Below are 20965 nucleotides of genomic sequence, written 5' to 3' on the forward strand. Positions count from 1 at the left end.
AGAAATTTGCTTGTTGAAGGAGTGCATTCTACGAACATCTTACAGTACTAAATTCCATACAATCAGCTGGCATTTCACTGCCATGACTTGCGTCACCAGTGGAGGGTCACATGACCGACTGGTATCAGTTCTACGATATCTGCAGTGTGACAAAGTGGCCAGCGTGCTCTGTTAAGGAGATCACTATCATGCGTCACGAGCTTTATTATAATATTAATATGAATTACACTATAATGTAATACATTCATTTGAAGAGTCCATGTGAAGATACTCTTCATTGTAATAAAACAGACTGCCCAACTGAAAGTCTTACCTCACACTAAATTCCACTATATTACTAAAAAGACATTTAATACACTGCGGAAGTGCATTAAATACAAATGTAGCCATGAATCTTACTACCTTCTGTACTAATGTTAAGACCTTGAAATCTTTATGGACTGGTCTTTTTATATTAGATTCATGTTATGCATCTTTTTTGATAAAAGAGAAATATTGATAATTGCAAGCTAGTTTGTTAGCAAAGGACATTATGTATATATAGTTTCAAATAGTTGTCAAAATACTGAATTTTTTTATAGATGCTCTAAAGATATTATTTTCATTACAAAGGATTCCTTTGCTTATTAGTGAATGGAAATATGCCAAATCAACAAATTTCTTCATGTTTAAATTATCTCCAGCTACATTGTGTTTGTTATAGAAATTTGTAAAATGAAAACAATTAATCTGTTCATATGTACAATTTATTGATTCATCTGCAGTAGTAAAAAAAATAAAAAATAAATACACCTAAGACAAAGTTGAATTGGATAGAAACTATATACAGGTGATATACAGATATGTGCAAATGACATTAAATAAGATGAGAGATGAAAAAAATATTGTTACACATCATTCATTGTGTGTTGTGTCTCTTTCTCATAAACATCCACACACCAGCCGATGCAGACAAACTCCCCCACTTTGCGACATCAGACATCTGCAAGTAAATAATTTTATGTTAAAAATTTGCTATAAAACCACACTTACATTGATGCAGTTTTTATTAATTAATATGTTTGTGCACTGTGTAGGAATTCATTTAGTTCAAATCATTTTGAGGCCATAGTGTTTCATATTACAGGCATTGTAAGCAGAATAATTGTCTTGCTTGTATATAGATTATGTAAAATTAATGATGAGTCTGGAGGAGCAAGAACTGCATGCACATTCCTTGATGGACTTACTCTAACTAGGCAGCATCATTTCAGTGGATTTCATTATTCCATGTACAAATATTATTCCAAAAAGCAAACTTGCACATCTCTTTTGCTTCATAACATCTCATGTTTCTTAATTTTTCACACATATGTCCTAGAACAGCAGTTTTGTTTTCTTTTTCTTGTTTTTCTCTTTTTATTCCAGAGAGGTTTCTTTCTATTTTATTAGTATGTTTCTTTTATCGTCAGTCATCGCTGTTTCAGCAGAGATAATACCTAGTATTTATAAGCTCAAAATTGAAAATAAATCTGACATTTACCTGAACTGAGAATAGTGTTTCAATATTTGAAAGAAATTTCGAGTTTGTATTAACTAGCAATAATGAGGAATAGGTTCTATCTGTCCTTTTTTGTGACTTCTTACACATATGTCAAGCTGTCAAGAAGAGAGCGAAAAATGATGCAATGCAGACATTTGACTTCATGCCAAACACTGACCATTACTGAGCAACTTTGTTCAGCCATCAATAGTTACCTTTCCCATTTTGATATCATTTACGTAAATCAACACAGTATGCTAAAAGCATAACATTTAATGAAATGTCACTCATTGTGCTTCAGTATTAAGTTTGCCGGTGAATTTTCCAAAATTTTGTGGGACTTGATAATTAAAAAAGAATAACAAGGAAGCAGTTCATAGACAGTAGCAGAGTTAAAATTCAAATAAATATAATGTTGCAAAAGTGATGTTACTCCTTTGTGGGAGCAGCACAGAGAGTTATTGATGATACATAATTTTATAAGCGATGTATCTTATTACATCATAAACCTTGCGTAAAAGTGCAGAAGCTGTTATAAACAATCCCTAAAGTGGAAGATATGTGGTTCATGCACATGGAAATTAAAAATATAAGCTAAACATCGAGTTACATATTCTTTTACATTGCTCAGCCTAGATTATGGATAAATTTTAATTAACATTGCAACACTTTGAACTCATCAATGCTTTAGCCCATTGAGCTTTGATGTAACACCTAAAAATAGAAAAGAACTCATTTTTCAAAAAGGATCGTCCTCATCAAGAATAGCAAATCCTTCTAAAGACATTGTTACACTGTTTAATGTTAATTTTTAAAAATATTTATTTATGGAGTATGAGGAACTTATGTGATCTTGTGGAGTGTTGAAGAATGGAATGGGAAATAGGATGTGAAGTTACATACAGAGTTTCTTGTGTGTAAAGCACTACCTCATTTAACAAGTCATTATTAAACTGAAGAAGAAAGACTTGAACTAAGTATGACGTTGTACACATTTATTGTTCAAGAAACACTGCTTAATCACAAAATATTTGAATACTCCCTTTGTTTTGAAATATGTTTGTTGGTGGTTTCAGAGTTAAGTGATAGTAGGCTGCAGATACAAGTTTTTGGGATACAGCATGTGTTTGGTCCTACAGTTTTTGGTGACAGTACTGTGACATTCCCCTCTGAAAATACTTTCCATCTGTGAAAAACATCAAGTAGTATTGTGATCCGGATTTGACATTAAATTGTACATCTTTCTGTATCTGTCTGTCTCTCAGCATAGAAGAAAGCAAGGGCATATTCTCCAGTAGGAACAACTATAGCAATGTGCAAAGGTGTTTCAACCTGTCTTTTCATTGAGTGCAGCTTCATTATCATAATTTCTTTTAAATTTATATATTTTTCACTTGTTAGGCTAATTTATACTGTAGGTTTAATAATAATTCATCATATTTAGTTTCAAAGAGAGTATTTCCCCTTTAAATGCGAACATTTTTAGGTTAGGCTTTACCGTGACTGTTACTGACATTAAATGAAACAACAAGTTTACTGTTACCAGTCATGGTGACTGGTAACAGTAAACTTGTTGTTTCATTTAATATTTCCCCTTTCTTATGTAATTTAAACAATACTATTGCCTTTTACTTGTTCAGCCAAAATTCAAGTCTTGCTTGTTTAAGGTGTTCAGGTCTGATAACAATAAACAAAAGAAAGCCACACTTTCTCTTAATCTGTACATTTTTTAGGTAAATGATTTTAATGTAAATTATTCTATATTTTTGATCCATTTCAAGTACTTGTGTAATAATACGTGCTCAGCTGTCTTTTATTCAAGCTGTCTAACATGTACACCCTTGTAAGACCTATCATCACTGAACCTGCAATTCTCAGAAATCTAAAAATGACAGAGATAATAACTTTGAAGATCACAGTCTTGTGTATTACAAAAAAACCGTAGCAAATATGCAGACCCTGTTGTTACATGAATAACAACATATGAAGTTAACATTTCCCACTGCACTTGTTTCAGTAAAAAAAGCATCAAAAAATGCGAGATGGAAAGAAAAAAGGGCCTCTTGTCAGAGAAGTAAAATTTTCGGTACAAGCAAAAACATTCAGGGTTGTCTAAAATGCCTATTTTCTTTTTTCAACAATATTATGAAAAGGATAGTTGCTACTCACTACATAGCAGAATGCTGAGTCACAGATAGGCCTATCTGTGAATCAGCATCTCCACTAAGCAAATAGCAGCTTTCCTTTTCATAATACTGTCATTATTCCATCCTGGATTTTCCATTGTTTTATTTTCTTTTTTTTGCATATTATTGTAATTTACTTCATTCCGTATACACTTATATCATTTGAAAGTTGTTTGAATCCAACAGAAGTCAGTTATATCATTAAAAGCAATTGATGTCAGTCTTTTGAGAAAAGGCCTCTTGTTGTTACAGAGAAGTAACAAGAGACCACCTTTGGAAAGCTCAGTGATGTGTATGCAGTGGTTCACAAAACAGTATTTCACAAAACAGTATTTTCTAAATTTTATCAGCACTTTAAATGGCTCAGAGAATCTGTGTATATAAAAAAAGAATGTATTATGTATACAATAATGCCAAACAAGACAAATGGTCCCCTTTTTATATGAAAGTTACAAACGCCTACTGATGTTACCAATCTGCAGTTTGCAGCCCTAAAATCCCAGCTGACAGTTAACATTACTGTAGCAACAAAAACCCACACCTACAACACATGTTAACTCTGCTGTTGCTACTAGGAGCAAAAAAGGTGAAGTTGCTGTGAATACATCTGACTGACTAAATCTCTTAAAGAATAATATTGCTAACAAAGTGCCTCACATACAAATGATGAACTCAAATTGAATATATTTAGTAAATATATTCAGTTTGAGTTCATCATTAGTTACAAAGGTAGTGTACACTGCAAAATGTTCATGGATGGAAATGAATTTGTACACTGCATCTTTGCAAACGAAAATGGGCTTGTTTGGTTTCTTGGCAGTAATTCCAGCAGGGATGACAAGACAATGAAAATACTGTCTTTGTAAAAAGAGGATCTGTTGTGAAGAGAAATAGAAAGTGTCCCGAAGTAGAAGCAGATACAGGACCAGAACCTCAAGTCAGTGACAGTGAGGATCTCGAGGAGGAACCTGCCCAGCCAGATATTCTAGAACAAAAGACAAAAAGGAGAGGCAAAAATGCTCTTTGTGGACGATCTACCGACGCAGGTATTTTAGAAGTGAAAAATCAAATCCTTTGACCACTATATAATATGGGACCCCAGTAATTTATATTTGAGGGTTTTGTGAATTTTAGGTGGCTTTTAGCAGCAAAATTTGATCGAATATATTTCATAACGTGGAGTAAAAATTCCAATACTGGGGGGGGGGGGGGGGGGGGGGAGTTTGTGGAGCACACTGATTTTTCTCAGTTTGGAGTCATTTATTTGGTTTTAAATTTTTGTACACTGCAATGTGCTGTTGGTCTGAAGAGGTTAACCTCTTAATGTTAACTTAAATAAGTCTTTACTGTTTGACAGAGGACATTTTTAGGGTGATATAGAAGCAAAATTTGTCTCATAAATATGTCAAATTAATCAGTGGCGATAAAGTGAAACTTTAAACCTCTTTTAACTCACTCAGATTTAAAGGTAGAGATCTCTTTTTTTTTATGTTCCGAATTTAATCTTGAACATAAAAATTACGCTCAAAACCCAAAATTTTTGACATGAGGTCCTTTTTGCTTTCCATCTCACAAATAATGAACTTAGTTAAAATTAAATTTCATACCTGTCGTTTGTCTGTCAGTTTTTCTCCATGTCGACACCAGAATGCAAAGTGTTCAGAATTATGCCACTTTCTGCTTTTGTGTTGAAGTGCCTGTAAAAATAAATAAAATTAGAAATTTATTCTTAACCTGCTATCATTTGTAGCAATTTTTTTGTAACAGTTTTATATTACATGTTCCACTCGTTGGACAACTTCTTCCTCACTATGATGCTGATGTGTTTTGTCACTGCTGTTGTTTATTCTGATCTGTGAACCTTCAGTCCAAAAGTTTTCCAGTGGTTCCCGTACTATTTTACCCATTACATTTGGTTCATTTGATGGCTTATAATATGCAACTTCTATTTTGTTTCCATCTTTGGTCTCTGTCAAATGAAAATTTTATAAGATAGCACTTAAATATAATACTAAAAGTGCAAAAACCAAATTATGTATATCACTTACTTGTTTTTATGCCAATACCCCATATATGTAAGGTGTCATTTTGCACTTCTATAATGTCACCACTTTCCATAACATTGCAGAAGATCCTTTTTTCATCACCTGATAGCCATTTAGATGTAGTCCTCACTGTGAACTTCATGGTTGACACTTTCCCGGTACCTGCACAAGTCATGTATCAAATTTCAGAGTGGACTGTGACTTCTAACACACCTATCACAAAAGACAGGCTATTGGTTCGGACCGGCTGACAAGCCTCTGTTATCAGGGAAGTGGTATATCTTATCTCTTACCCACACAACACAAGATTACCTCAATATTGCGTTATATCTAAAAGCAAAGAAAACTGCGACTTAATTAATGTGAAAAAGAACATGTGTCTTGCCATAGTAAACATCATTTTAAGCTCTAAAGTATGCAAACACAATTGGCTGCTTCATTTATAAGGATTTTAATTGTCCCAGTTGTCTGTTCCCATCGCATCATTGTGATTTATAATGCTAATAATCCATGGAATTAACTGACAAGAATAGGTTGCATACTTTGTAGCCATGTACACTTTACTAACTGCAAATAGTTTTCGAGCATTCCAGTAATAATTTGCCACTTTACAAAACACAGAATGTTATACATTTGCCACTTTTTCCTCGTCCTGAGTGTGCTTATTGTATTGGTAGTCATGTTAGTGTCTTTAACAATAATCGTGTAACAAGAGCATTGCATTTTTTATTTGATGCTGTAATGTATTTTCTTTAATTAAGCATCGAGCAACTGAAGCCTTTTTATCGTACATTTGTCAGTGATGTACAGTTACCAGAAAATTAGCCATTGCAGTGTTCACAAAAAACAGCCTCCATTATATATATATATATATATATATATACTGTAGACAGAGCACCGCTACTGTAGTAGATTATAATAATGTTGCTATGTATTTATGAAAATAGCTCACCATTCATTTTTGTGGTCTTTTGTTTTCCTTTCCCTCCCATATTATTTTGTGTTCTTCCTTTTTTTGACTGAGGCAGTGCTGTGAAGGCAAACCTGCAAGAGAAAAATGTATAAGGTACTGTACACAAACAGTCCTGAAAACAACTGGTAGCCGTCATGTGTCGCAGTTCTCTCTGCCACTCAACCTAGTTAACATCACTTAACTCAGACACTCTAACAGAGAGGGCAAACATAACACTACATCTGTTACCTTCGAAGCTGCTAGCTGAATGAGAACTACATATCTCTTAGCATTCTATTTTCTGAATATTTGTTGTCCATGCTGTAAATTACATTATTTAACAGAGTTCTATGTATCCTCATTTAATGTTGCCATTAAAAACAACTTTTTGAAAAAGTGCAATATTATTCCTTAGACAGTATTTTGGAAACACTTTCCTACATTGTGAATTTGTAGACTGCTAAAATTGTTATATTTCATCCAATTAATTTTTCCAATGTTTACTTGGTTTTTCTTGGGGTGATACAGCTTACATAGTACTTTACACAGAAGTCAAGAAAAAAATGTAGCCAGTTCAGAACATTCTGACAGTGTTGTAACTTACATATATATGTCCATGGTTAGTTCCACTGATAAACTGTAGTGATGTAACGATAAATTTATTGCTACTGGATGAACACAAGACACAAGTTTTCAATTAAACTGAAGCTAAAGACAAGTTGTCTTAATACAGCTGCACATCTCAAAACCTGCTCTATCAATGAAGGTGTGTATTTAAGCAGATAGTAAAACTGAGATATCATAAACCGCCATGCATCAGATAACAGGATGCTATCTTAACTCTATAATCTGTACCTTCTAAGCGGAATTTAAGTATGTCATATCTTCTGTGTGTTTCAGGATAATCACCTTAGTCTTGTGATAGCGGTCTTGCACTTAAACTCATATTATAAGAACTGTATATATGTTCTTTTCTGAAATTATTTAAAAACTAGAAACTGAACATTAATTTGTATAATTTCAAGGAAAATTTGAAAAATCTTTTTAGATCTATATTTTTTATTATATTCTATATTGTATTTTGGATTACTAAATAACATGCATTTTTGTCTCTTTGTCTAATTAAAATTCAGACAGTTAATTAATTCAGTTGCATCAATCATTGTTCATATCTCACATTTTCCTTCTACATAAGTGATGCAGTTGTTGCTTGTACAGCACAGCCAAGAACTTACAGTATTAACTTCTATGCAAATCATTTAGTGCATACCTCTTAATCACTGTTTTTAGATAAGGGTAATCTTTCTAAGTTCCAACAGTTACAGATCACATATCATGTGTACTATGTATACCAGAAAAGACTTTTTTTCTATTTCCAAAATATAAAAGTCAAATATGAAGTTTTTTTAAAGTACTTGCTTTGAATCTGGTAAGAAAACAAAACCCAGAGCAAGTACCATGAAACAGATTAAAAAAGATGTAAAATCTCAGGCTGTTAGAAAATTCAGATCTTTTATAGGAAGGTACTTGATTTCTTTGTTTTTGCTTGATTTTAAAAGGCTTATTCTTGTTTGGTCAAATTATAAATAGGTACCTGTTTCCATCCAGCATAGACTATCTCATTATTTCCAAATAATAATTTCCATAAACAATTACATATTAGTTTATTAATACTGCCCATTTCATTTTAATATTTAACATCTCATCTTCAGGTACATGTGGTGTGCAGCATATGGGTTAACGTCATGTAGGTGAAGTTAGAGGTCGTACCAAACACCTTAGCTTTGTGCAGTAATGCGTTGTTGTCCTGAGTGCTGAGCGATTCCATTTCTTTGTTCCCAAGAGGTGGCCTTCTCAGTTGATTGTTGCTTGTCAACCTGTGTATTTAAAGAGTTCTCCACACCTTAGTTGCTGGGAAAGATCTTTATAACTTGACATATGTTATTGTATGAAATGCCATCAAATTTATGTTGGAAGGTGCAAATGAGGGAGCAAAAATCTCATTGAGATAAAGAGAATACAAAGAGGGTTGGGGGAACATGACTACAAGTCCTTCCCAAGGTTTCACTAGTTCAGGAAAGTTGCCAAAGAAGGAGGAAAAAAAAGTATATTTAAATAATTTTGACCTAGGATGTCATGCAACTGCCCCATAATTTGTGTGGGACAGATATTTTTCATTTCACATTTTCAGTATCATAGCAAGTGACATTTTCCATTACACTAAATTTTCCCCCCTCTTTTGTTTTATGAAATTTCCCTCTGGTAGTGTGTGTGTTTGGACTTTGTTTTGCTTTGGTTGAACCTTTGTATGACTGTTTCATTTTTGGCTCTTGAGAACTATTGACTTTGAACATTTATGTTGATCGAATTATTATTCATACTGACATAACATGTTAATACAGTCATTTACATATTCACTAGTTGCAGCTTACAAGTTATGCTAGATACGAGTTTGTACATGGGATTCAGATGTCAAACTGCAGTTTATCATTCTGCAATATTCCTGCCTGTGTCGGTTGGGATTCCACTATTGTCATGGAGTTGATGGGTACTGCAGGGCCAGACTCAATGCCGGACAGAATCTCAGTGTCACCACTAACTAGTGCCGTATAGGACAGTTATATTGTTTGCCAGACAGTGCGGGGTATAAAGCCACATCACCTACCTGGAGTCAGGAACTGGACTCATTTGCAGCAAGACAAGTATCCACACTGACAATGCAGCAGTGTCTGGAGCGCCACAATCTGTCAGTGCGGTGATCATTGTTTTGGTATGGCAGCAGAGAGAAATCTGCCGAAAGTATTGCACCCGACAACAACATTGTACTCAGGAATGGGACCACACAGTCCTTACACTTAAGTTTTCGTTCTGCATACAACCTCTCGAGTGACATAACCATGTGTGAAAGCTCTGAGGGGAACTAATGCATAAGGGTCTAACACAACACTAGACTGCACAGTTCCTGTGCTGTCTTTGCCTGTCTTGGTGCACAGAGTGTTCAACTGTTGGCCTGGCCGGCACATTCTCCATGTCACACACCCATCTGAAACATCTGTTCTTAGGTTCCTGAGAGACTCACACATCGTCACTCACCAGCTGATTTGTGGACTCTGTCATAAAGGTGGATCAGTGTGAAATGACACACCCTTATGTGTAATCCCAGCTCAGTCCAAATGAGTGCCCAGCCAGGTTACAGCGTTGTGTGTGTGTGTGTGTGTGTGTGTTGTGCTAAATTTCACACACCCTGTAACCCCCCCCCCCTCCCTCCCTCCCAAATTTACTCATGTTACTTTCCTACTATGTTGCATACATATAATTTTCAAAATTTTGTTATTTGCCTTCCTTCCTTATGTTGCAGTTTTAATGGCCAGCAGTTTACTTACATGACATCAGATATTTTTAATGATGCCAGTATTTTTCAAGGTAAATTTTATCGCTGTGGTCACAGAAATAGGTTTCATAGCAGGTGCAACTTGTTAGAATGAGGTTTTATTTGTCATTTTACTTATATCAGAAATCTCATATCCTTAAGAACAAGATTTCCTTACAAAGAGTTTCATTGGTGTTAGTTTCTTTCAGAATTTTGTGAAGAAACACATCTTAAACACATTGCTTTTGTTACTTCAGTTTTATTTGTACAAGCAACATATTGTTAAAGACAGAAGCTAATTGTAAAAACAAGTCTGTTCCAGTACTTAAATCATCTGTCTAATATGCAACAAGCAGAATTAGTTCTTTTTGCAGATGACACTAGTATTGCAATTAGTTCAAGGATACATACAGCAACAGAAGAAATGGTATCATTGTTCTTAAAACTACAGTTGACTGGTTTCTGCGAATGGTCTCGCCCTCTGTTTTAAAAAGACACTGCATATTCAGCTCCGCACATGTAGGGGCACTACACCAGTTATAAGTTAAGACATGGTGAAGAATTAATAAAAGGGGTGGAAACTTCAAAATTTTTAGGTGTCCATATTGATGAAAATTTAAATTGAAAGCAGCAGATTTTGGAACTCCTAAAACAACATAGTTCAATCATTTGCTTAAAAACACACTGTAAGAATAATATATGGTGCCCACCTGTGATTGTCTTGTAGACATCTGTCTAAGAAGTAGAACATTCCGACTACTACTTCACCATACCTATTCCCTCATGAAGTTTGTTGACAATGGTCCACTAGAGTTCAAAAGGAAGAATGATACATAATTACAATACCAGAAGGAAAAGTTACATTCGTTTCTCCTCATTAAGGTTGTCTTTAGCACAAAAAGCAGTGCACAAAGCTAGAACTAAAATTTTTGATCGTGTATCCAATGATATAAAATGTCTGACAGACAACAAAGTAAAATTTGAACACGAACTGGAGAAGTTTCTCCTTGTCAACTCCTTCTATTCCATTGTAATGTGTACTCTATTGTAATGTGTAAAAGGTGGTGTTCTGGAACTACTAACTCATATCTGTATATTTAAAAAATAAAAATAAAATCTCATAAATATTCAACATGTAGCCATATTTACAAACTTTACAAATTAATTTGCTGTTTCAATGTGAAATGACTCGTTCCACATCATTACAATTTATCGTGCAGAATGATCTGTGGAACATGAAACTCACCAACACTCTCACCCAGGAATTTACCCAGATAGGAGAACATAGTATCTTTCGCCTCCTGTGTAACCTCCATAACTTGACAGATTTTTTTTCCCCACCATTCCTGTGCTGCAAGAAAAGAAGCAATAGTTTTTAAACATTCATAATTAAAACTTTTAGTTCTCAAAACAGATTGCTGTGGTGGAAGCACTAAGAAAGGGCCATGTTGTAATAGAACTAATAGACAATCTTTCTGTGTCAAGAAATGTTTGTGATGGATTTTATTCATATCTTCATTCACAAGCTATGGCATTATGATTGCCAAAACTTTTTGGGACAGTATTTGCAAGCAGTTCTTTCCTTTGCACAGACTATTTCATTATAAAATCTCAAGCTAGCACCCATTGTCATAACTAAATCCTCCATAATTTCAATTTTCTCTTTATATGTCCACAGGGTATAGGCCATTTCCACTCTAGAAATACAGCGATTGCAGGGATAAGAAACAAAAGCCACTGTAGTCATCACTGTTACTTTACGGTGTAATGGAAGCATGATATCCTTGCTAGCAACCCTTTGAGGGTGTTCAGGGTGTATACGACCCGGGAGATCCGGGAAAAACCCGGGAATTTTTTCATCCGGGAGAAAACCGGGAAAAACCCGGGATATTTTTAGAATTCCGGGAATTGTTCATTGTTTTAGTTTTCAGTTAAATTTTTGTAATTTTGACTGGTAAGAACCGATATCCTAAAAAAGGATATTACTGTATCCCGCTACTGCAGAATAATACTTCAACAATAAAACATAAACGAGAGAAAAAAACGAAAATAACTTAAATTGCAAAGGAAATGCGCCATGTACAACGACGACAAACAGTGCTCATGCAAGCGTCTGCCAATTGAAAATGTGTCAAAGGCTTTAGGAAGACTATACAGTGCTTCATGACAACAAATTGCCTCCAATGAGCGTGAAGTCGCTACTGTTTACATTCGATTTGTTTTAGCAACTACGCGTGGGCTCATGCGTATGCGCAGTTGAGTCACGTTTGAGTAGTAGATTCTCCCGCTTCTGGCTACATGAATGTGGCTGTTGGCTGTGCAAGCAGTCGCAGCAAGCAGCTAGATGCTACCGGGAAAAGGGGGCGCCAAATTCATATTCTTGAGGGAAAAAAAAAACTTGTTTCACAAAGCGCCTAACATCCAGCGCACATTTGTCTATCGATTATTCACATGATTTTGAACTCATTTTAAGTTGATTTCTGAATGAATCATAAGTTGACTTTTGAATATTACGGTATATTAATAATTTTTACTTATGGACCGTCTGACAGCAACTGAATAAAACACAATTTTAGTGCCATACGCATTTCGCCTTTATTTTCTGCAAGGCATCATCAGTGGCAGGTTGCGTGGACAATTTCCTATATATTACGCGCCTGTTGCATTTTTGGTGTTGTTCTTCTTCTTATGAACGCCAATTTGCGGTTTTTTTCCCCATTCCACAACACCATGCACTGAACGCTTGTTTTAAAGCAGGAAATTGTCCACGCAACCTGCTATTGATGATGCCTTGCAGAAAATATAGGCGAAACGCGTATGGCACTAAAATTGTGTTTTATTCAGTTGCTGTCAGACGGTCCATAAGTAAAAATTATTAATATACCGTAATATTACACGCAACTGAGGAAGACAGGAATATAAAAGTTGAAGATGACTTTTGGATGCATGCATAGTGTACGTGATGTCTCTGAAGGAGAATCCTCGTCGCATCTAGAAATAAGCTTTCCGCAGACAAAAGGGGACGGGGCTATACGAACTGAGGGAGTAAAGCCGAACGGATGAATGCCAATCGCTGTCTGATTATGTGGTTGATTGGGTTTGCGAATGATCAGCATTGTTTTTATAATTACTAGCGAAATCCATAGATTCAAACTACCAGAATGGAAATAAACGACTAACAGGAATAACAGGTAAGAAAGATTACTTATTATCTTCTCGGTGTATCCAAGAAAATGAAATTTTGACAGAAAATTTTTTGCCAGATCGCTACACTAGTAAGGACCAGTAGTACCGTCTCCGGCTAGCAGCTGCCTAAGTTCTGTTTTGGAAGTAATGAGGAACATGTGTTGTACGAACACGTAATAACACCTAACCGCAAAATTATCGCGGGATAACTAAACCTTTGATTCTGGCAGGGTTGGGGAAGTTAATCGGCGAACAAATTTTGACAATGGCAGGTATAGATACAGAAGTGGTGATGACAAGATTGTTTGTAAGAACGGGGAAGGAGAAGAAACGGGGACATGACACAAATTATGGAAGAATAAGACGCTTCCAAATTTATATAAAAATTTTGTAGTACTTCTTTTCGATCTCGTGCTTGAGACACTGGTACTTGTGAATGAAATGTGAAACAATTTCCTAACATAAAGCTTTTTGCTTGTAGTAGGCCTAATAGGCATTTGATATTGGTACTTCGTGAATTATATTATGTTGTGTTATAAAAATGGCCATTTGTGCCAAAGCAGTCTCGTTTATTTGGTGTGTGTTACAAAATTGCTGCCATATTAGAAAGGCCTATTTTGTTTTATGTAACAGACAGTGACAAAATAGACGTAATCGGATCGAGAAACCACACCAGTCTTGGGTATTATTTGTATTAACAGCTTTTTCAATATTAGATAACGACATTTCGATTTTTCATGTAGCAAATCGTTTGACGAACTTTGATGAGGTAATAGATTCTGTAGCAGAAAGGAAGGCACGCCATGTAAAGCTGTAGCAAGATTAGAGAGAAAAATGGTAGGAGTTGAGCTTTGAAGAAATGTGTAATTTCTAGCTTATCCCTTGTCAGTAGTGGTTTTATATATCCTATATTTAATTTTATGTCACACAAAATAGCAAGTTATTAAGTAATAGGCAATGAAGAGTTCAGATTTTCTGAAGAGTTCTCTCGATTACAAATAATCCCATCCGCTATTAATTGCGAGATTTTTTTTAAAGAGGGCCAGGCTGTCAAACCGGGCGACTGGGAGCAAGAGAGGCACCAAAGGACATTTCAATTCCCACTGTCCTGAATATACACTCCTGGAAATGGAAAAAAGAACACATTGACACCGGTGTGTCAGACCCACCATACTTGCTCCGGACACTGCGAGAGGGCTGTACAAGCAATGATCACACGCACGGCACAGCGGACACACCAGGAACCGCGGTGTTGGCCGTCGAATGGCGCTAGCTGCGCAGCATTTGTGCACCGCGGCCGTCAGTGTCAGCCAGTTTGCCGTGGCATACGGAGCTGCATCGCAGTCTTTAACACTGGTAGCAAGCCGCGACAGCGTGGACATGAACCGTATGTGCAGTTGATGGACTTTGAGCGAGGGCGTATAGTGGGCATGCGGGAGGCCGGGTGGACGTACCGCCGAATTGCTCAACACGTGGGGCGTGAGGTCTCCACAGTACATCGATGTTGTCGCCAGTGGTCGGCGGAAGGTGCACGTGCCCGTCGACCTGGGACCGGACCGCAGCGACGCACGGATGCACGCCAAGACCGTAGGATCCTACGCAGTGCCGTAGGGGACCGCACCGCCACTTCCCAGCAAATTAGGGACACTGTTGCTCCTGGGGTATCGGCGAGGACCATTCGCAACCGTCTCCGTGAAGCTGGGCTACGGTCCCGCACACCGTTAGGCCGTCTTCCGCTCACGCCCCAACATCGTGCAGCCCGCCTCCAGTGGTGTCGCGACAGGCGTGAATGAAGGGACGAATGGAGACGTGTCGTCTTCAGCGATGAGAGTCGCCTCTGCCTTGGTGCCAATGATGGTCGTATGCGTGTTTGGCGCCGTGCAGGTGAGCGCCACAATCAGGACTGCATACGACCGAGGCACACAGGGCCAACACCCGGCATCATGGTGTGGGGAGCGATCTCCTACACTGGCCGTACACCACTGGTGATCGTCGAGGGGACACTGAATAGTGCACGGTACATCCAAACCGTCATCGAACCCATCGTTCTACCATTCCTAGACCGGCAAGGGAACTTTCTGTTCCAACAGGACAATGCACGTCCGCATGTATCCCGTGCCACCCAACGTGCTCTAGAAAGTGTAAGTCAACTACCCAGGCCAGCAAGATCTCCGGATCTGTCCCCCATTGAGCATGTTTGGGACAGGATGAAGCGTCGTATCACGCGGTCTGCACGTCCAGCACGAACGCTGGTCCAACTGAGGCGCCAGGTGGAAATGACATGGCAAGCCGTTCCACAGGACTACATCCAGCGTCTCTACGATCGTCTCCATGGGAGAATAGCAGCCTGCATTGCTGCGAAAGGTGGATATACACTGTACTAGTGCCGACATTGTGCATGCTCTGTTGCCTGTGTCTATGTGCCTGTGGTTCTGTCAGTGTGATCATGTGATGTATCTGACCACAGGAATGTGTCAATAAAGTTTCCCCTTCCTGGGACAATGAATTCACGGTGTTCTTATTTCAATTTCCAGGAGTGTATTTTGGACGTGCGGTAGAAAAATGCTTTATGAAGAGGCGTGGCACTGCACTTTGGCATACTTAAGACCAAACAATATGTCTTACATTTCCGCGAATACAGAAGTTTTATGTTTCAGACTTTTCAGAAAGATGTGCACTACAAGATGAACATAGGGTCTATTTTGAAAATCCGATTTTTTTAGTGTTGACCCGGTTCGCAAATGTCATAGATCCGGGGCTCTTGCGCAGAGCAGTCTGCGTTATAGTGGGTAGTCTCCACGTGAACCGTGTTAACATTTTGCTGTTTTCCCTTCGTTTACTCTGACGTCAAATGAAAACAAAACGGATATCTCTGGCCGGGAGCTATCAAGTGAATTAAAACACATTCACATAATTACGAAAGGCTAAATTGTCATTAGTTTCATATTTTATTTTATTTCCACCTTTCTGACAGTCAAGCATTAATCGCCTTGAGGAACAATGACGTTATTTTTGTCTGTTTGCTAAAGATATTTGACTTTCGTTAACCTTTTCCGCCGAGGCAGTCAAGTATTTGAAACGAAATGTTTGATTTCACAGTACTGGCTAGTTTAAATTGTTCGCTGCATTTCAAGTGCACGTTTTCATTTTCTAGCACGTTTGGCATTATGCCATAATAAAGAACCAAACATGATATAATACAGTACTGGTGCTCCAAGAAAATTTACATTCCGAAAACCACACTGAAACGCTTAATATCAGGCCGAGGTCTACTTCATTGGAAATCCGGACATAATGAATGTGCACATTTTAATAAATTCCGATGCTCTTGCAGTATCCTCTGATCTCTTGTTTCTTTTATGATATAATGTATGATCTTTAAATGTTTACACGCACGTACGTACGGGCTTCCTACGTCACGATAGCTACCCAGGCGCGGGGTCGCCTGTTATCTGCGCTCTCTGGCAACTGCTGAAACGAACGGGAAAATATTGCGAATAGTGGTTTGAAAAGCGTTACTTTCAAAGTAAATATCCTTTTACGTAAGTTGAACTATGAGCAAGAATGTACCATGAATTTATTAAATCACAGAGCGTTTGACTCTCATTTAAAAATCAACTCTTTGATGACGAGCCATTTAGAAGAATTTCGAACGCTGAAGATCAGACATTTATGTCATTATTAAAAATTTTACTGGCACATTTGTGTGATATTTCTTAAAAGAGTAACACGCGCAAAAACGATCAACAGTATACGCGAAAACTTAGCTTCTCTTGTAGCTTGGGAACACTATTATATGTGAAAGCTTTGTTTTTCTTGTAGCAACACTATGTATATTAATATAAACTATTAACTTTCCGTTTGTGTGTTCGTGCTACTTAACAGTGATGTTGCTGTTGGTTGACTACATCAATCAATCATCACGTGTCCTAGGCTCTGAATATCCGCTGTCATCGGCCAGCGAGATCACGTGATATGAGCTACGAACGGCTTACAAAAGCGCATCGAAATCTCGATTTCAATGATTCGGAAAGTAACATGCGGTGTTTGGTGGAATTTCAATGTATACTTTCGTAATACGAAAATACGCAGCGTACATGTTGCTGCACATCAAAGATATTTCCAAAACGTGTCTTTTTCCCTGAGTTTCGTTTTCTAAAGTGCAGGGAAATTGTACACCCGTGTATAAAACCATAACCATTCAAATGATTGATAAGGAAAAATATACTGTCACCTGGGAGAAAGTGTATTTTTAACAGGGAAATCCTTGTCCACGTATACACCCTTGTGTTGCACTTCACCCGTCATGCTAAAAGCACTTCCAGCAAAGAAAATGCTTGAGGCTGGGTGATGCGAGGCAGTGTCACCTTGTACAGGGCTGCACTAAGCCAAAAGAGAAGAGGGGGCATACATGATTGGAGATTGAGCGAGTTTGACACACTAGGTTTGTATGAGAGGTTCAATCTCCAGTTTTTGCTTTGACCATGGGAATTGTATTTTGAGCAGTTCTCAGTGTCAAAAGGCATTCTTAGCTATTTTGGACTAAATGAGATGGCACTGCTGTTGGAACAATTGACAACATTTATGAGGACAGTGGTTCACATCACCATCTGGTTATCCAGGTTTAACTTTTCTGTGTTTTCACTTAGGGCAAATATTGGAATGATTCTTTGGAAAAGGAGACAGCCAATTTCCTTCCTCCAACTCACGACAATGTTCAATCTTAGTATTCCTTCCTTAGGAAAGTTGGCGTCTTTTACAAATCTTTTAGTGATGAGTCTTGCATAAGTTTTCCTAAAACAATATCGTTTGTATTCTGTAAATCTTATTGTAGGTTAAGTTTTGTCCCCGGATATTCATAGCTTTTGAGGAGAGAGAGAGAGAGAGAGAGAGAGAGAGAGAGAGAGAGAGAGAGAGAGAGAGAGAGAGAGAGAGAGAGAGAGACACCACCAAATTCACAGTTTGACATGAGACTGGCACAAATTACTGGGAGGTAGTGGAGTATTTGCAAGCACCCCTGTGTAACACTGGATTCGAATTCAGTTCAATGACAGTTCAAACCTGTGTCTGGCCATCCACATTTAGGTTTTCCATGATTTCTCTAAATCAGTCCTGGCAAATATTGGGATGGTCCCTTTCAAAGGGCACGGCCGATTTCCTTCCTCACCCTTGACACCATCCGAGCTTGTGCTCTGCCTCTAATGACCTTGATGTTGAGGGGATGTTAAACTCAAATCTTCCTTGCTTCCTTCATGTCTTCCTTCCTGTATCATGCAATGACCAGCACAAATTATACATGGTGGTAATGGAGTATTTGCAAGAAAGCCAGGTCATACAACTTCACTTGTCTGTTTCAGGTTGTTGCTAGGAGACATGATCTAAAATTGATAGTTACCTCAGCTACTATGGATGCTACAAAATTTTCTACATTTTTTGGTAATGTCCCAACATTCACGATTCCGGGAAGAACATTTCCTGTGGAAATTTTCTTCAGCAAAAACCCAGTGGAAGATTATGTTGATGCTGCTGTGAAGCAAGCTCTACAGATTCATCTGCAGCCAAACGAAGGTATCAGTATCAAACAAAAATTATTGGAGGTATTAATTCTTCATCTGATGTATTGTTACCTTGTAAAAGTATATTGTTTGAAAATCATTAAATGGCCATTCTAAATATTTCACATTCTCACTTTTTAACAGGAGATATCCTCATTTTTATGCCTGGGCAGGAGGATATTGAGGTAACATGTGAAGTTCTTGCTGAGAGACTTGGGGAAATAGATAATGCTCCTCAGCTTTCTGTTCTTCCAATTTATTCACAACTGCCATCAGATCTGCAAGCAAAGATCTTCCAGAGATCACCAGAAGGACTCAGGAAGTGTGTTGTTGCAACCAATATTGCAGAAACTTCACTGACAGGTAAAGAAACATGGAAAACCTCTTCTTAGTTCACTCTCCTGCTCTCATTAGTTCACTTTCTTGCCCTTTTGTTACCCATTTTGCTCTCACTTTTTAAGGTTTCCCTAATGCTGTTTACTAACTTAATGTGAAATATTTTCAGATCTCACCATCTGAGCATGGCTTGAGTAAACTGTTGTTTTAATCATAAAATATATAAACAGAATTCTTAACTTAAACTAGAACCTGCTGTGACACTAAGTAATAGAAAGTTTTCACTATTCGGTGAAATATTCGTGGGTTTAGAGTCGTAACAATGTATGTGCAAAATGTGTGTTTTGAGATAAAGGCAAAAGGAATTTTGCAACCGTGGAAATGCTATCATTGTTACTACTAACTTCATGGCACTGATAATTGTGATACATCATGGTTGTTAGTGTGTTTTTATGCTTATTCAAAAATTTTGTCAACTTCAGCATTAAGTACTAAATAACAAAAAGATAGGCATAGTTATGGATACGTTAGACACCTTGGTGCTGTGGGCAGTACATCTGACGTTGTAGAAGTAACAGTAACATGGAATACTTACTCCTTTAAAAATTCTTAACAGTTTGTTGTAGAGATTTATACATGTTTTATAGTGCTTCCAAAAATTAGATAGCTCATAATTATATTGCCATTTGACTTAAAACAACACAGAGTAATCAACATGAGACAATATATGAGAAACAAAAGATAATTATTGTATGTATCTGTAAAGATACCAGTGAAACACTACAGAATGTATTGAGAGTTCACTATCAGCCTTTGTTGCTGGCTGATAATTAGGATGCTTTAAGGAGTCATCAGATTACGGATCCACATCTGAAACACCAGCAGTGTTCAACAATTTTTTAGCATCTTCACGTGTCATAGAACTGCTTTCTATAATACGTGTGTCATTTTCTGCAATAAAATTGCAATGTTACATGCAAGCATATGGTTTTAACTTGCAATTGTGTACATCCTGCATAAATATCTAAATTTAGTTAATATGATAATGGCTTATTTACTGTGAGTAATGAAAAATAACTTACCACAGACTGCAAAAGTATTGCTTTCGGATGATTAAAGCGCATTGAGGAAGGTAAATGAACTTTAATTTCCTTCTGTAGTACACTTTTGATTGAAAAGATTATGGATTTCTCCTCCTCTGAAAAACATGTATAATGCACAACAGCAAAGCCTAAATGATAAAAGTAACAGTTGTTTGATTTATTCCACATAGCACAACTATGGGCAAGTACTGTCGTTAACAATATTGCAAGTATTATGTTGACTCTGTGTGTGTGTGTGTGTGTGTGTGTGTGTGTGTGTGTGTGTGTGTATGGAGTATTAAAGTAAATTTGTGGATACATTACACACTGTCTGTGGAACTGTTGAAGACAGGTCCTCCACTGTGTTGACGTTCAGTAGATTGGTTTTCCAAGGCAGTGGTGAAGGAAATAAGTCAAAATGACCAATTTTGTCGATATAGCGTCATGACTCTAAACCCTTGTCTATGGTATTTCATCTTAGTGACAGTCACTATTACATGCACAATGTTATCCTTTGTGTGTTGTAATTATTGTAATAAGTAGTAGCCAATTTAGAACATTAGTTCATCATGTTGTATCCTTATTCATAACTTTAAACTTAAATTTATCCATGTGTTATGGAATGTCTTGAGATCAGTGACTGTATTACAAAATTTAAATTATTTTTTTTTTTTGGTTAAGTCGCTTTTTACTGGTGTTTATTAGCATGGCATGTTTTGGCAGCATAATCA

At 37.2% G+C, this 20965-nt stretch overlaps 2 protein-coding genes across 2 annotated transcripts in view; one reads left to right on the top strand and one right to left on the bottom strand.

The window, feature by feature from the left end:
* LOC124788041 (pre-mRNA-splicing factor ATP-dependent RNA helicase PRP16) overlaps positions 1–20965 on the top strand; it is a 190143-nt gene that overhangs the window by 94854 nt on the left and 74324 nt on the right. The window contains exons 12-13 of the mRNA XM_047255099.1: positions 18619–18829; positions 18961–19179. Of these exons, the coding sequence (XP_047111055.1) occupies positions 18619–18829; positions 18961–19179 (430 nt within the window). The remainder of the gene's footprint in view (positions 1–18618; positions 18830–18960; positions 19180–20965) is intronic.
* LOC124788042 lies at positions 729–5984 on the bottom strand. Its single transcript, XM_047255101.1, has 4 exons — positions 5757–5984; positions 5487–5677; positions 5316–5405; positions 729–982 (listed from the first exon to the last, which is right to left on the bottom strand). Exons 1-4 carry the CDS (start codon positions 5926–5928, stop codon positions 899–901), a joined length of 537 nt encoding a protein of 178 aa, XP_047111057.1. The 5' UTR covers positions 5929–5984; the 3' UTR covers positions 729–898.

The sequence above is a fragment of the Schistocerca piceifrons genome, chromosome 3, assembly GCF_021461385.2.
Source record: "Schistocerca piceifrons isolate TAMUIC-IGC-003096 chromosome 3, iqSchPice1.1, whole genome shotgun sequence".
Lineage (NCBI taxonomy): Eukaryota > Metazoa > Arthropoda > Insecta > Orthoptera > Acrididae > Schistocerca > Schistocerca piceifrons.